Source organism: Poecilia latipinna, unplaced genomic scaffold, assembly GCF_001443285.1.
Source record: "Poecilia latipinna isolate Pla-1442-1.1 unplaced genomic scaffold, P_latipinna-1.0 Scaffold1219, whole genome shotgun sequence".
Classification (NCBI taxonomy): Eukaryota; Metazoa; Chordata; class Actinopteri; order Cyprinodontiformes; family Poeciliidae; genus Poecilia; species Poecilia latipinna.
The window spans coordinates 29859-46238 of record NW_015113835.1 but is presented as its reverse complement, the minus strand read 5'-3'; the positions used below and the strand labels follow the sequence as shown (position 1 = coordinate 46238).

The window sequence follows — 16380 nt, the reverse complement described above, 5'->3', positions numbered from 1 at the left end:
AAAAAGAAACTTGCATTAAAAAGGTAATATTTATGCCAAACTATTGAATATTTGCGCCTGCATTCTTTACGCCACGCTTCCTTAGCTAAAGTGGCAGCAGAATGGAGAATACCAATAATAATCACAGAGCCTACTTTATTTTCTCTGTTTGAGGTGAGACAACTGCCTTACTCCCTTGCCACCACTTTCCTCGCTTAGCTGATCAACACACACACATGCATACCCACACACACACACACACACACACACCATATTTGTTGTGTGTGAATCTGCAGGCTGGGATGATCAGCAGAGTTATTGCATGTAGTGTTCTCTGTGTTGTAGGATATTCACTTTATGAGCTGCGAGGCAAACAGTCCCTCAGTAGTCGGGAGGCGCAGCAGCTGAGACGCTGATGTGTGTGTGTGTGTGTGTGTGTTGGGGGGAGAGGACGGAGGTGAGGTAGGGCGTATCCGTGACAGATTGCCAGTCCATCACAGAGCAACAGAAATGCCACGAACGCACTCCCCTGAAGGCATCTCTAAATAAGCTAACATGGTTTAGCTAACAGTGCTAACACCATGCAGCCCCCTCTGTAAAGCCAGAGAGATTTGGTTAGATTTTTTAGTTTCTATTCACTAGATAATCTGGAAGAGAACTGGAATACAATATAATTCAGGAACTGTCCACTCTAGTGTTTGATTTTGCAAGAACAAATCATTTTCACTGTGGACAGTAAAGAGTTCAGAGTTCATTTTAAAATATAAGGACTCGCACACTGTGAATCAGACACCAGCATGTCCACATACAGTCTCTTAATTAAATATTCATTTTCAGAAACAAGATGTGTTAGTTCTTGTTCTTAACTCATAACTAACAACTAAAGAAGATCAACTATTTGGATCATTTAATAAGTTCAAAACTCAGATGTTTCAAAAACATTTTCCACGGGTTTTAGATTTGCATTGGTACTTTTTTTTATTATCTCATGTATCTTCTTATGTTGTTTTTTTTACATCTTTTATACATATTCTAATCCAAGATTCTTGATAATTAGTTTTCAAAAAGTAATAATATATTCTTCATTCTTGTCTTTGACCTTGTTCAACTTTTTTTTTTTTACCTTTTTCTTTCTGTGGCCAGTCAGAGAATCAGTAGCTTCTTTCAAAATTCTGTTGTCTTTTAATGTGGAGTTAATGTTGTGGCATTAAAAGTCCATGTTACTGTAACAGTCAGTATATATATATATATATATATATATATATATATATATATGTCAATTTACTGGACACAGAGTCATTTAAATACCAAATGTTGTGTAGTTCCAACTGTTTTTTGTTTATGGTTTTGTGTCCATTTTGACAAACCGAATTGAGGATGTGACGACATGTTCACTTTTTTATTCAAACCATTCCGTGTTGTAAATTGAATGAAACTCGGATTAGGATTTCAAATTAAAAGACACTTCCTGTTTTAGCAACACGCATTCTACAGTCTTATTCACATTGGGTTTCAACATTCATTGCACCCTGGCCATTTTTTAACACTCATATTGCAGAAAACACAACGCATTCTGGAGTCACAAAAACACAGCTTTCATACTTAATGTTTTCACACGACTTCCTAAACGTGAATATCACTATTTGGCCAGAAGATTAACGTTTTGGGGCTTATTAAGGGGGCAACACTAAACGATGAGTAATAATTATAATGTATGTGATTTTCTTATTACATAAAAACAACTGCAACGTACCAAGGCCACAATCTTGACCGACATTTACACACTCATCATCCCTTTAAGTCATGCTCTGAGTTTTAGAACTGTGACAGATTATCTCGGTCTAAATGGCATTTTGACCAATATTTGCTCTTTATGTGTGTTTGCATGTGTGTGTGTGTGTGTGTGTCAGTGTCCTCTGCGCCCTTACAAAGGTGGTTATATTTAACCCATTATGTCAGACTCCACCCAGCGGCAATTCCAGCATCTTACACTATAGAAATACTAACAACTGTATTTTATAGGGACCCTTTAGGCAAAAATAAATACGTTGTTTTAATTAGTCTGCTAGACTAACCCACTGACAAATCTGTGATGCTTTACATTTCTCGCAGATTTTTCTTTTTCCGTCCACCCTGGCATTCAGTTTCAGGCTTTTTCCTAAGAAGACAATTCTTCTTTTCCATTTGTCATCGGCCCTTCAGTTTTGTCCCTGGCAAAATCCTAATACGCTATCCGTCTTCCTGTCTTTCATTTTCCAATACTGTCTCTTCTCCTTTCCACTCCAAGACTGCATTTGGATCGATAAAGGGGAGGTGATGGAGTGCTGGACCTTTATACTCCTTTCATTGTTCCATGAGCAGGAGCAGTTTGGAGGGAACAAAGAAAGTGTGGGTGGATAGGATGTCTGTGTTTTCTACGCTTCTCTTACTTTACTAAAAATATGTTCACTGCCTTCTTCACATCAAGCCCATCAGCGATGTTTGGACATTTCTGTGCTCTTTTCTGAAGACTTGTCATCGTTTATTTTGAACTTGAAAAAAATCTAAGTCAATGCTGATTCTCTCTCACTGTGTGGAAAATTTGTGACAATATCAATGCAACACAACTACAAAATGGAACAAAAAAAAAAAGACTTATTTTCTATCTATGCATTTTTTACTAAATAAAAAATGAGCAACATGTTTTTGAGAAACATGTTTTTGCCAACAGAGGTCGTCTGCATGCTGGACAAGCTCACAAAAGGTACATATGGAACAAACACTGAACAAAAAAAACCATATACCAAAAAGCACTTGGTTCTGGACCATAACTTATTCAGCAAAGTGACAAAGCGTACCATAGATGTTGGACTGGATCACACAGAGAAGACATTCCTCACATGTATTGTGTCCAGATTAATCAGACTTGGTCAGAGATCAGGACAAGACTGCAGTCGGTAGAACAGTACCCAGCAAATTTGAGATGAAATGGACTCCACACTGATGTACTTTTTTGGTAGAAGTGATATAAAGACAGTTATTCATGGACTGAAATGATTGTTGAGACCCTTTTGTTGCTGTAACCTTCTTGCTTAATTTGCTTTCTAGCCATGTGTGCTTCACTGGCATGGTAGTAAAACTATTTTTAATGTTTTGCTAAAAGCTTGGAAAGTGGATTCTGATGAGTTTGGGAAACCACTGGTACAATTTTCTCAAAGCATTTGTTTGTGATGCTTGCAAAAAAAAAAAAATGTCAGCATTTTGGTGTGGACAAAACATGATGTTAATCAAATATATTATGAAGAAAATGTATCTCTTGATTAAATGAAATTGATTTAGTTAGTGTAAGGAGTTATTAAAAGAAAAAGCAATATTGCACATTTCTGAAATGAGCTTCACTCCTTAAATAGATTCAAATAACTCACAGTTAACACAGAGGGTGAAGGAATGAATGTGTAAAACAGAAATCTAAAAAAAATAGATTTTCAGAGGAAATGCACTTCAATAAGCAATACAGCACTGAGGAGCAGAGGAAAATGGAACAGACCAGAACAGAAGGACAGTTAAGAGGTTTAGGTTTTGTTACATGTAAGTCCAACAGCAGAAAGAGTAGCATGTTGCAAACAATATTGATTTGTCTGGGAAGAGTTAACTGGGGATTTGTACGCTCTGATTTGACTCTTTAATATCATTCAGTGTATATCAGTGTGTAGGAGATGTAGGCATGTGGGCGTCTCCTCTTACCTCGACTAGATGCGGTGTTGGGTTGAAGCCACACAGGTTGCACACTTGGCTTTGACACTGCGTACAGGTGTTGTAGTTGGGTGTGTCGGTGCTGCCGATGTTCAGCTCTGTTTTGCAGAGAGGACAGTTCACCTTGGGCTTCTCGGCCTCTGGAGCAGTCACGGGCACCGACACTGGTTCCTGTTTCTGCAACACTTTCTGCTGGGGAGCAGGCATCTGCTGTCCTTGTTGCTCCTTTTGACGCTGAGTAAGTGGCTGCTGTGGCGGCGTTTGTTGTTTTTGGAGTCCAGCCTGCTGCTGCTGCTTTTGGCTTGGCCCTTGGGGGCCAGCGATGGGGCCTCCTGTTGGAGCAGGTGTATGAGGACCGCCCTTTTGACTTGGTGCTTGAGGTCCTCCCATTTGGCTTGGTCCACTCAAACCTCCCCCTTGACTTGTTGCCTGTGGACCCCCAGTTTGGCTTGGAGCTTGAGGACCCCCCATGCTGAAAGGCTTAGTGCTGCTGGGCCCTTGTTGTCTGTTATCGGGAGTTGCATTGCTGAACACCACCTTACCTCGCGCAGGGCTTGGCTGTGTTGAGGCTGTGGGTAGAGGGTCGACGTTGATCAGGGTACTAGCCTGATTGAGCAGCGATGCCCCAAAGCCAAACAGTTTGGTCAGACCATCCTGGGCAGGGGCCTGACTCTGAGGTCGGTGGGCTGGGGAAGATCCAGCGCTTCTCGTCTGGTCATGGTGACGTGTCATAGGTTGATGCATCGGAGAACCTCGACCTAAATCTGGCTGGGAGGGTGCCTTAGTCAACCCAGGCAGAGGTACAGCGCCTGGGTGGGGAATTCGAGGACCTCCTTGTTGGCCGGGGCCGCCTGTCGGACCTCCAGCACCTCCTTGAGCTCCAACACCTCTCTGGGAGTACGGGTCAGACCTCAGGCCCTGCTGAGAGGGTGTTGTCTTAGACTGGGGACCACCAAGGCCTGGATGTGTCTGAGGCTGTGTCTGGGGTCCTGGTTGTGATGGAGGGTAAGGCTGAGGCTGGGACTGGGGATACTGTTGGGACTGGGAATATGGCTGGGACTGGGAATACGGTTGAGCCTGGGAATATGGCTGGGACTGGGAATACGGTTGAGCCTGGGAATATGGCTGGGACTGGGAATACGGCTGGGACTGGGAATACGGCTGGGACTGGGAGTAGGGATGAGTTTGGCCATAAGGCTGGGAATGAGGTTGTTGCTGTTGGTGCTGTTGCTGCTGTTGAGTCGACTGACTCTGTGCCAGAGGTTTGGGCTGTGCAGCAGCAGCCGGCTGTGTTGGCTGCGGAACGGGCTGCTGTGGCTGGACGATGGGCTTGGCTTGGTGGGACGGAGAGTGAATTTGCTGTTGGCTCTTTGAGCGAGGTGTGGTCATATCAATGCCAAGAGCTCTCTGCATCTGACAATTCAGGCATAGCCATTCCTGGACCTGCAGCCAGAAGACAAAAACGGTACAATGTTACACTCACCTAAAAAAGTCCCAATTTTCACCTTGTTCTTCGATCTTTTCGAAGACCAAGCAGCACATGCAGCTCACGCCATAGTTCTTATATACAGCTTGTAGTAAGGGTTAGGAAAACAGTAAGTGAGTCCAGCTGAAGATTTATTTCTGCAGCTGAAGTATTGAAACCACTTCTATGATTTATTGTTATTCCCTATTCAAGTTGATTGCCATTGATTCCTGCACCTTAAACACTCTTGCTGACTTAGGCAGGATGTGCCTTATCATTTTGTGCGCACATCTAAACTTTAGGTGATGGAGAAAGAATTCACGTGAAAGCAACAAAAAAGACTGGAGTCGCTCTCTCTGTGCATTGATGAACATAAGAGAAGGATTTTCAGAAATCAACCTGAAGAACAAGCTGAAGGAGATTAATCAAACACAAATCAAAAGCACGGATAATAAATCTTGCTGAGCTGAAGCTACAACTCTTCATTTACAGCTGCACTTACTCATAGGTATCCACACCCAGAACCAGAATGACAGACATACAGATGCATAAAGAGACACCCAAAGTCAAATTTCATGAATACACAACGGCTCTCAGTGAGACACCATGACAGCGTCACCCCTCGTCTTCTCGTCCTCTTCTCTTTCTTACCTTTCTATCTTCAGATGAGAACTGACGACTCGCTGTGTCCGGACCTTGCCCCGTCTAACTCATCCCGGTTTAAGAAATGATCCAGCTCCTGATTCCACAGCGTCAACCTGCTTGTGTCCTCGATCTGTCCTGTTGAAGCTACGCATCCACTGCAACACAAGTGCCCCGAATACTGCTATTTTAGCTCCTCTGCAAAGCTAGTAAATCTCTGCACGTTTCATGTCTGGCTCCCATCCCCTTTTTTTTTTTTTTTTTTTTCCCATAGTGCACTGCGGAAATGGACTGTATTACCCCGCCTGCCATCTAATAACCCACCCCCAAAATGAGCACCCAGACGTGCACAAATTGTCATTCTTGGCAATGGGGCTACAGAAGACAAGCTGATTACTTCTGAAGGAAAATGCTTCCATCAGTCACTGTGCTCTCCCAGCCTGCTTTGCTGCATGGCATTCCTGCCTTGAAAGCATCACTGATCCCATTTTCTGTAAACTCAGCGGCTACAACCGTTGCTACAGCCCGACATCCTGCTTTCCTGTTTAACATATTCTCTCTGTAGCTGTCCCTCCTGTAATCCTTCCCCATCAACCCCCTTGTTTGCTCCCCTTCTTCAGATCCCTGTTTCTCGTTGCCTTCCTTGTTTAGGCATTTTATTTTCTGCCCAGACTCAAATAAGGTTGAAAATGTAGGTCTTAGCATCTTTAATGGCTTCGGTGGAAGGAGGTTTGGAAGCAGTTATTGCCACGGAGGTTCTTCCTGTGTCGTTCCACCATAATTTAATCTGGTAAAGATGGCAAGAAGGGAGGGGTGGGGGGGGAGGATTTTAATGAGTCCCTCTCTTCCCTTCTGCTTTTTAACCTCATCACAAGAGACACTTGAAGAAGTGAGGGAAATACTGAGTGATGGGAAGAGGGATGGAGATGGAGAGAGCAAACAGCAGAGAGAAAGGAGTCAGCAGTTTTTAAATCCAAGCAACTCCTCACTTCTCAACGCATTAGGCTTAATCAACTGCACAGTGGTGCAGAATACCCACTTTTGCTTATGTGAATAAAGCTGCTGATTTGCTACATATCCGATTGCTCTTTGTGACAGGTGGAAAAATGCAAAAGGGTCATTAGCGTCCATCACTGAAATGATCCCTGGGAGTCCCTGACTTGGACATTTTTGCATGTTTTCCTGCTTAAAAAACAATGAATTCAAGTGGGGTTCATTGTGTTTCTGACTTTAACAAGTAATACTGTAACTGTGAGGCTGGTCAGAATTGGTTTTGATTTGATCAAGAGTCAAAATGTGTCATATTTCAAAACAACACGTGGGGATGACAAACCTTAGAAAAAGCGCACAATTCAATTTAATTATAAGTTATAGAAGAGTTTTCCAGAAAAAAATATGTTTAGCTGAATTATCTATGAAAATGCTGTTCTTTGACTATTTCTTGCGGCACATATTTTTTCTGCTGTAAATTTGTTTGTCATGTAAATATTTAAAGTCAGACCAACCTAAGAAGGCATTAAGAGTAAAAAGCAGATTTCAGATGATGAATTGCTTTAAAGAAAAAAGGTACTGAAGCCTAAACATAGCCAATCCAGTCCTGAATACTGCCTCACCTCTATAATCCAGAAAGCCCTTTACTAGAGCCCATCTGATAGGATGAAGGATGAGAAATGGTCTCACATTGTGGCCAATGTCTGGCGTTGTTTTGGTCTTTGTGTTGCCGAAACCACACAAAGGCATCTCTTACAGTCACCTCCAAAATCAAATCAGCAAATCCATCTCCGAATGGGTCGAAAACCTTTTGGAGAAGCCTAGTCAAAGTCTGGAGTTAAATCGCATCGAGGTGAGACCTAAATCTGTGGCTGAGCTAAAACAATTCTCCTAAGATGAGTCGGTGAAAATTCATCAGCAGCATGAATAAGTACGAAAAGCAAATACAAACGGGCAACTGGGCAAACTGACCTGAATATTTATTGTCGGTTACCGCAAACAACTGATGGTAATTGTTGCGTATTTCACATATCTCCATGTTGGTACAGATAGCCGCTTTCCCCCTGCCCCCAATACATGTAAGTATTACTTATAAAATCCATTTTGCATGTACTAAGAAATCTGTTAGAGGCTACATGTTTTACAGCACTGTTACTATGCTATACAAGTAAACATATAAAATGGTTAATGCACTTGAGTATAAGTGTGAAATGGTTTTTTCAGGCATGAAATGAAAAAAAAAAAGTGTCACTATTTAGGAGCAAGTAGGCGGTGGGGTGAATTGACCTGGAGTGCTTCAAGGAACCAAATGACCTCACAGCTTGTTATTACATTCTGCAGGAGGTCTGTTCATAACCTGTCGAGGAAAATAAGGTCTATAGAGCAGGGATGTCTAAATTGTTGCTAAGATATTCCTTTGAGAATCACCATTTCTATAAAGCTAAATGCCTCAAGTCAAATAAAAGCCTGGAAGAGAGACAAGACGCGATCAGTACCCAAAGTAAACAGTCCAGTCTGCTTCCAATTCCACTTGAAGGATTGCTGCCACCTGGATTATGGAGAATCCACATGAAAGGTTAAGAAGAAATCCCACTGCCAGCTCTGCAGGGCTTAAACGTTGATTCACTGAAATGTGTGAAAAGTGTCATTTTCTTCAGCTGACTTTTACATTTGGACTTTTTATGGTTTAATAATGACAGGCTTGTCAATTTTCATCAATTGTACCAAAGTTAAGTGGTTGAAAATTATCCGTAGTGACTGAGATTAACAATACGGAAAGCAGGAGAAATATCTCTGATTTCTAGATACGTACAGAGGACACATGCTGAGCTACATCGGAGTTGCAGAATGAATAAAATATTTGCAAAACCCTCCAGATTGATTTCCTGTGGCAGGTTTAAGTTTCCAATACTATATAGAGGCATGTGATCATTATATGTCTTCATGTTTATTCCCAGTAACTCCCATCCTAAATTTCCAACTTTGAATATTTCCTGAATTTTAGAAGTCAGGTTTTGATCTGATTAATCACATAACTAGAATACAGAGTCAGTCACAGACAAGAAGCACACGCACACGCACACACACACACACACACACACACACACACAAAATTAAATTAAATTTACTGTAAGCTCAAAAGGTACAAGGACACAAGGACATTTCAGATCTTTAAACCATTACTTTTGTATAAATCACTTTCATAGATTGTCAGAAAATGTAAAATAAATAAATAAATTCCTACAATGTGAGAAAAATCAGGCTTTTTCATCACCATTTAAGAATCTCATTAAGTTGTTTATTCAAGTCAGCCGACATTTCTGCATATCTGAAAGGTTCTGGGCCAACACCCAGTGCTGCTCCTGTTCTCTGCTGCACTGCGAGTTCATTTCCCTGAGTGAAGTCATTCAAAAGTGTGGCTCCTGTGTCAGATTTTTTTTTCAAACACTTTAATCAAATAAACGAACAACAAATAACTCGTCGGAGCGCATGTAACAGTCGGCTGCAGGTTTCAGATGACGCGGATCATCAATCAGAGCAAACGTTGAGTGGTTGGTCCGGTTCAGGAAGCACTCACTCATCACCTCTCTGGGGTGCACTTGAACCGAGCCTGCAGGGATCTCTGCTGTTGTCTGTTTATAGTCGCATCCTGACTGACAGCTGCTCGGCCAAACGACAACCAGGTGCATCACTGGTCCAGAGGCAGCGGCAGGGGGCGTGTTTCTTTTTATTCATTAATTAGTTACCCTCTTCTGGCTGCACCTGACTACAGTTTAATAAACATGAAAGCAGATTAACTTTGTCTATAAGTAATGATTTCCTAAAAGATTCAGGCCTACTAAAAGAGTTCTGAGCCCTTTCTAAAAAAAAAAATAAAGAGATCACTGCTTTGATTGAGACAATTCAGCTTCCCACCACAAAGCAGAGTCATTAAGTACTGCAGGATTTGTTTCGGTTACTGAGATGAATATGTACGAGTCTGGATTATGTTTCAGGTCCGTTTGCATTTGGCGTGGCAGGAAGCTGCTGGGCGTTTTCAGGTCCGTTAGCATTATGGAAGCTGAAACTCTTGCACGTCTTACAAGACGGATAATTTTCCACACAGGCTAATTCTGCTGATTTTAGCAGGAATTTCGAATGAAAAGGAGAACAAGCTGTAATGAAGTTGTATTAAAGGTTAATCTAAATGTAAACTTTTTACTGCATGAGAAGATAAATTATAATAATTGCATGTAGAGTATGAACACGTACTAAGTGCTGCTGAATTTAACAAAATTCATCATTTTATTCTGGACTAAAATTACATTTCTATGAAAGATTGGTTTCGTAAAAGAATTCTTTAAAGATCCAAATATGATAACCTTTAAAACAAACACTATATTTACTTTTCAGGTAAACATGCAATGGCTGGTTTGCATAATACAATTCAATACTGTGATAAAAATGTGTCTCGTTATGGATTTTTGCTTTGTTTCAGATCACTTACATTTTAAAATCAGAAAAAGGCAGCTTGTAAAAAGTTCAAAACACAGTTTTAAAAGGATGACTTTATCTAATTGAGGAAATAAAGTAAAAGCTATCCCAACCAAATCCATCCAAAGTGAAAACATGTTCCTCCTCTGAACCTCAGAAAGGGTGGCACCATCCCGGGTGGCAGAATCCGTTATAACAAGTTTGGAAAAACTTGTGAAGCTTCTTATTCATCACTCTGGAGAAATTCTGACATATTGCAAAATTGGTTATTCCAGCTTCATTAAAGAGTTTTCTAGTTTAGACGGCCGATATAATATCATGCCACAGCATGTCGATTGGATGTATTTGGATTTTTTATTTACTTATTTATTTATTTATTTATTGACACTGGCTGTGTAAATTATTCTGCAAGTCATTCAGGTCATGAAGCAGTAAAGCAACCCTGGACCATCATTATACCACCAAATCTTTAATTTTACTCCAGAAATTTCGCATTTTGTGTCATCAATCCCTAGAATAGTTTTTTTCAAACATCATCAAGATATTTTTCTTCTTTTTTTTTTAGGAACATGTAACTTAGGCTTCTTTTTAAAGGTTGTGTTTTTCACTGCGAGCTTAAATTTTGACAAGGGTGCCAACACTTTTAGCGAGAGCCCTGCACACCCACAACACTCCCTCATCTGACTCGATAAAAAACACATCGTCCTGCTCTTCTGTTCTTTCAAAAATGTCTGGACATGCACAAACGGAATAAGTGTGACGTGACCTCGTTAGAGCTCGCAAACATTTCCAAACACGGACTGTGATTCTGGCCTCTCGCCTCCAGCTTACTGTAAGAAGCACAGCTCTCCTCAAACACACGGCGGTCTTTCCTCAGTCACGTCTCTGTTTGCCGTCACTCGGCGCTCGCGCCTCTGAATTCAGTCTCCTGCTCGAAACATCAGGTCTGAGCTCCTCTTCTAACATTCATTAACCTGAAGGTCAGCTCCACCCGCTCAGTCAGTGTCAGCGCTGCAGGACAACACAAATGCACACACTGAAAACGTTGGAGTAGGTCGGATTTGTTTGGGTTTTTTTTAAACCAAAAAGATAATGTTAAAACCTAGAAATAAGTTTGATGAACAGAGAAAGGTACTGCTGAAAACATTATAATAATCAATGGCATTGCAAGTATTGTTAAAAAAACAAACAAACAAAAAAAACACAAAATCTTACCAAGTACTTCTGGTCTAGATTCTAGTGCAAATATCTTAGTACACTTGAAATAAGACAAAACTAACTTACTACTTACTTTTTTTAATCAATATTGAGGAATTATTGACTTAGAACAAGCTCCTACTTCTTGCTAAAAAGTTACTTGTACTACAGCTTTGTCCCATTCCAAGTGGTCTAGAAACTAGACCAGAAATACGTGGCAAGATTTTGTGCTTTTGCAGTGTTTAATCTTTAAAATCTTTTATTGCACCGATGCCATGAATAAAAACCACTGAAAGATCCAATCCACAGAGAAAAAAAAGTACAGTCAGCAAAACCCCTGCCAGGTGAAAACGAAACAACGATTCTCATGTTCCAACAGTATTTTACTGGGAAAACTTAAAAGATAAACACAAAATAATAATAAATAAAGCTCCCCTAAATAAAAGACCTCTTAAAGATTCGCCCTGTTACTGGTGCATTTCTGATGTTATAGTTTCATCTTTGCACTGTTTGCGATTAAAATATCAAATTCCCCACAGGTTTTAACTGCAGCATATATGCGTGTGATGTATGAGAAAACATGTTGCTAATGTCCAGATCAGAGACAAAAAAGATATTTACAAAACTACATCCAACCAGACAGAGTAGCAGAGACAAGACATGATCAATCGAAGTTGCAGTTTGTCAAAAAATATTAGAAAGTTCCCACATTTTACCCACATAACTAGTAGATCAGACAAAAAGAGGCAATCACTCATTTCACATCTCTCATTTTAGATTCTACTTTTCTCTATGAATTGGAACTAGATAGTTGGTTCTTTTCTCCTTATACAGTCAATGTTTGTAAAAAGAATATAATAATGAGTCCACTGCATCACAGCTCGCCTACAATTGAATCATTTTCTACCGATCATCTCCAGTCAGTACAAGGTTTTGGTTTTTTTTTTCTGCCTCTCAGTCAAGTACTCCATTAGCGAAGTCTTATTGTTAGACGCGTGTGATGACGTTACAAGCTCGACCTTTCTCCTGATGATGTTTATTTATGCTGCGCATAATAGGACCGCCAACGCTTAATGATAGGTTCTATAGAGCATAGGTAAAGCAGCACTCAAGCATAATTTGAAATGCTAAATTACATTATCAACACTCCCACCACTATGTCCCTTTAATGAAAAGGCCAATCAATGTCCAAAGCTCCCAAAGCAAACGTGAAACTCATGGCAGAGAAAAGGAATCGAGACAAAATCTCTAAAACTTCAACTTTAAATTTTTTAATTAGACTCGCATCGATAATAAATCATCTGGTGACTGAACTGGCCAGTTTTCAGCCTGAAACTTTGAAAATTATTTTCTGATCGGTAAAGGCACCGTGCAAAGTAAAGTAATGTTTATTCATGAGAGAGAGTAAGAGTTTCAAAAAAAAAAAAAAAAGAAAGAAAGAAAAGATTTTTTTGGTTTTGATTTACCGTTTGCCTATTTCCATCACCGTACAAAATTTTCCAAAATTTTCTGAAACCTAGTCCTTCAAAGAGTTAGCACTGGAAGCAAAGTATGCCGCATTTATTTGTGCTTAAAGGCGACTCAGGAAAATAAACCAGGCTGGGAAGGCAAAATTAAAAGATTTAATTAGCTGCCAATTGCTTGATTCACTGCAGTGGCAAATTGACTGCTTTACAGATTAGAAGACTGGCGCACAAAACAATTAATTAGATGCAAGCGTACGCCATCAGCGAGAGCCGTCAGAAATAGTTGAATTCATGATTCATGCAGCTCTCCCGACGAGTGCAGGAGGCGAGTGGAAGTTCCTCAAAGTGGAGTTTATTGTGACTTTAATTTGTTATTAAGAAGCCTGGAGGCACCAAAGTAGGAAAAGAGATGAAGGTGGGATCTTCCTTCCTTCTGCTTTCTCAGTATTACACATTTCCACTTCTCCCGTTTATCCCTACAAATTTTCTAATGATGAAAATAGCTAATAGCATCCGGTATGTTACGTTAGAAGCAATACTGTATTTGCAGAGTCATAATTATGAGTAGGTTGTAGCAAATGGGACAACAAGAGGCACCATATTCTGCAAGTCATTCTGTGCTGAGGCCCTGCAGCGTTGGTGGAAAATGCCATCTTTCTTTTTAATATCTTATCTCACTCACACACAGTCAAAGATTCTTAATAAAGAAGCTGGGACAAACACAAAGATGCGTGAACCTTTGAAAACAAATCATCATATCGTCTGAAATAGACGGAAAAAAAAACAACAACAAAGAAGCCTGGCTTTGAGCGCCCTGACGACAGGATCAGCTACTTCCTGTTCCTGTCGCACACAATGTGTGACATGGCTGCCAACCCAAGCCCGATGGGGGGGAAAAAAAAGAAGAAGAAAAAAAAAAAAAAAGCACAACACACGATTCGCAAGCACACACTTGGCAACCAGCTGTCAGCATCAAATATTCATGCCGCAGATTTCCAAACGCTATAAGTGAGGAACAGGTGCTGAAGATGTTTCACAGAGAAAACTTGAGTGATTCATCTCATCATCATAATGCCTAAAAGATAGCTTAATTACACATTTGCTTTAAAAAAAAAAAATTAAAACTGTCGCAAGTGAAGTTTTCATTTGTTTCTTGCCCGTCCTGCCACTCTGCACAGCGTGACCTGAATGCTGCCCACTGCAACGTGTCACAGCTCCACACTGCTGCTGGCCGCTGATTCATCTGGATGGAAAGCGCCTCGTCCGAGGGCAGCTCAGCAGATTGTATGGAGTTTTTTTTTTTCCTACAATTCAAACCACCGTGAAATCATGCAACAACGATAGCTTCTTTAGTTTAATCACCTTGGATTTATAGAAGAGGTTGGTGGCTCGCATCGATGTCGCTGGAAATGTTTATTTTGGTACCGCAAGAGCTCAATCAAAGTTACTTATGCTGTTGTTTCTTGCTGATCCCTTACTTTTTCTTGCATAAAGGGAAAAAAAAAGGAACGCATCCTACTGAGCATTATCAGATTATGCTAACAACTTTTCGCCTTTGAAAGATTTAAAAGGGACTGGTGTTTGAGGCAATGCATAAATAAACTGGAGGTAGCTCAAAACTTTTGCACAGTTCTTTCTCATACTCTGTGTGTTTGTCTGGACGGGCGTCCGAGCCGGCGCTCATTAACCTCCTTTCAGGCATGACGGCAACTGAAAAAGCACAGTGACAGATCGCACTACCAAGGGAAAAAGTCAAATAGCTACCTGCGATAGTAATTGATTTTTTTTTTCTGTTGTTGTGGCTTCACTTAAATAAATAAAAAAAACACGGTTACAGCAACACTTTACCACATGGTTAGAATTTGCCTTGTTTTCTCCCCAAACCTGAACCAGAATCAATTTGCAAAGAGTCGTAATGGGTTCACATTAGCCCTACTGATGTAACTAAGGCATATTTGAGCCATTAAAAGCTGCCTGTGCTTCCATGTTACCTGAAATCTGTAGCTCATTTCAAAGGCAAGAGGTTTCACACGGTAATGGATGCAGCACATAAACAGGAGCTAAACATAAGCACACAAATGTCAAAATGTTTGTTACGCAAATGTGCTTGTGCAGCTTATGCATGAGAGCGTATAGAGTTTTAAATGAACCTGTCAATCCACAAGGTGTGTGGCGAATAAATCAGAAGAAAAGAAAGAAAACGCTCAAAGAAAAAGACTAAGAATGTTAAACCAAAGCTGGACATACCGAAACGTCTCTAAAAAACCACCATATTCTGAATGTTAGTATTTATGATATAAAAGTAATACTAATTGTAAATAAAGACTGATCAGTATTTTTTTTTTCTGCATTTCAATGAGCTATGTTACTTGGTTAACTTACCACAAATAGTTTCTCGAGTAATAGAAATGACCCTAAAGTGACAATATCTAGAGCTGTGAAATTTCAGCAGTGTCACCTAAAACATTGCAATTAATGCCACTAGGACTGAAACATGAAAGCCGGAGAATTTTGTTTATAAAATATTAACCGTGTTTTCCTTATGTCTATCACCGAGTCAAGACTATTCTGCAAAGTGACTACATGAGCGAACACTTTGTCTAGCTCTTACACACTTCGGCAGGAGACGAATGTCCCAATCAATATTCCATGCAGCGAGCGGCCATTCCAGGAAGTATTCCCACGATGAAGCTCTGAGTTTCTGCAGCTAATAATGGAAACACACCGACACGCGCTCTTAAGGGAACCTTCTAGTAAAGATGCATATCGACATATTGCTTCCTTCGACCTTTTAATGTGATCACAATAACCACACATGCTTAAGATGCTCGCGTCTTAAAATGGAGGAGCAGCAACGGGTTGTCTTCACACACTGTAGGAGTGAAAACAATAGTCTGAATATTCCATGTGCCTACTTGTAATGTCAGCAGACAAGGTTAAGATGAACTTTACAAAAACCTGGATGTTCGAATGAATCTTAGATGTTATGGTTTTCTGGTTAGTTGTTTTTGCATTTAGGGCTTTTTAGTGATCTGTTAGGACTCTGACGAAGTTCAATTAAAAAAGATTGTTATTGGGGTGACAAATAAAAGATTCAAAATTTAATGATACCTTATTACAGATCATACTCTGAGCTAGTTATTAGTATTAAAAAAGCTATTACGCAGCTGTAACCCTCCTTCATTCATGTTAAAAATGAGATTTCTATTTTTTTGCATGTAAAAGAAACACTTTTTTTGCGCTCTCTTTTCAAACTACTTTGGTATTAGACATGACCGGACATGTATCAATATCAAAAGAAAACATTCGATTTCACACTTTTGTCTTAAGGTTTCTGGACTTGCAGAAATAGAAACTATCAGTTTTTTAAAAAATCAATGTCTTTAAAAAGCATGTACAAGAACTTTCTAACTAAGTTATAATTGATGATTTTTT

At 40.1% G+C, this 16380-nt stretch overlaps 1 protein-coding gene across 6 annotated transcripts in view; it reads right to left on the bottom strand.

The window, feature by feature from the left end:
- bsna (bassoon presynaptic cytomatrix protein a) overlaps positions 1 to 16380 on the bottom strand; it is a 103894-nt gene that overhangs the window by 67715 nt on the left and 19799 nt on the right. For 5 of the 6 annotated variants that reach the window (XR_001427623.1, XR_001427624.1, XR_001427626.1 and 2 more), the window contains exon 2: positions 3703 to 5154. Coding sequence is in view for 1 of the 6 variants with exons in the window: in XM_015053957.1 (XP_014909443.1) it covers positions 3703 to 5154 (1452 nt within the window). In the remaining 5 variants the exon portion in view is untranslated. Of the gene's footprint in view, positions 1 to 3702; positions 5155 to 5827; positions 6083 to 16380 lie in introns of those variants that run through there. The other variant, XR_001427625.1, reaches the window with a different exon arrangement.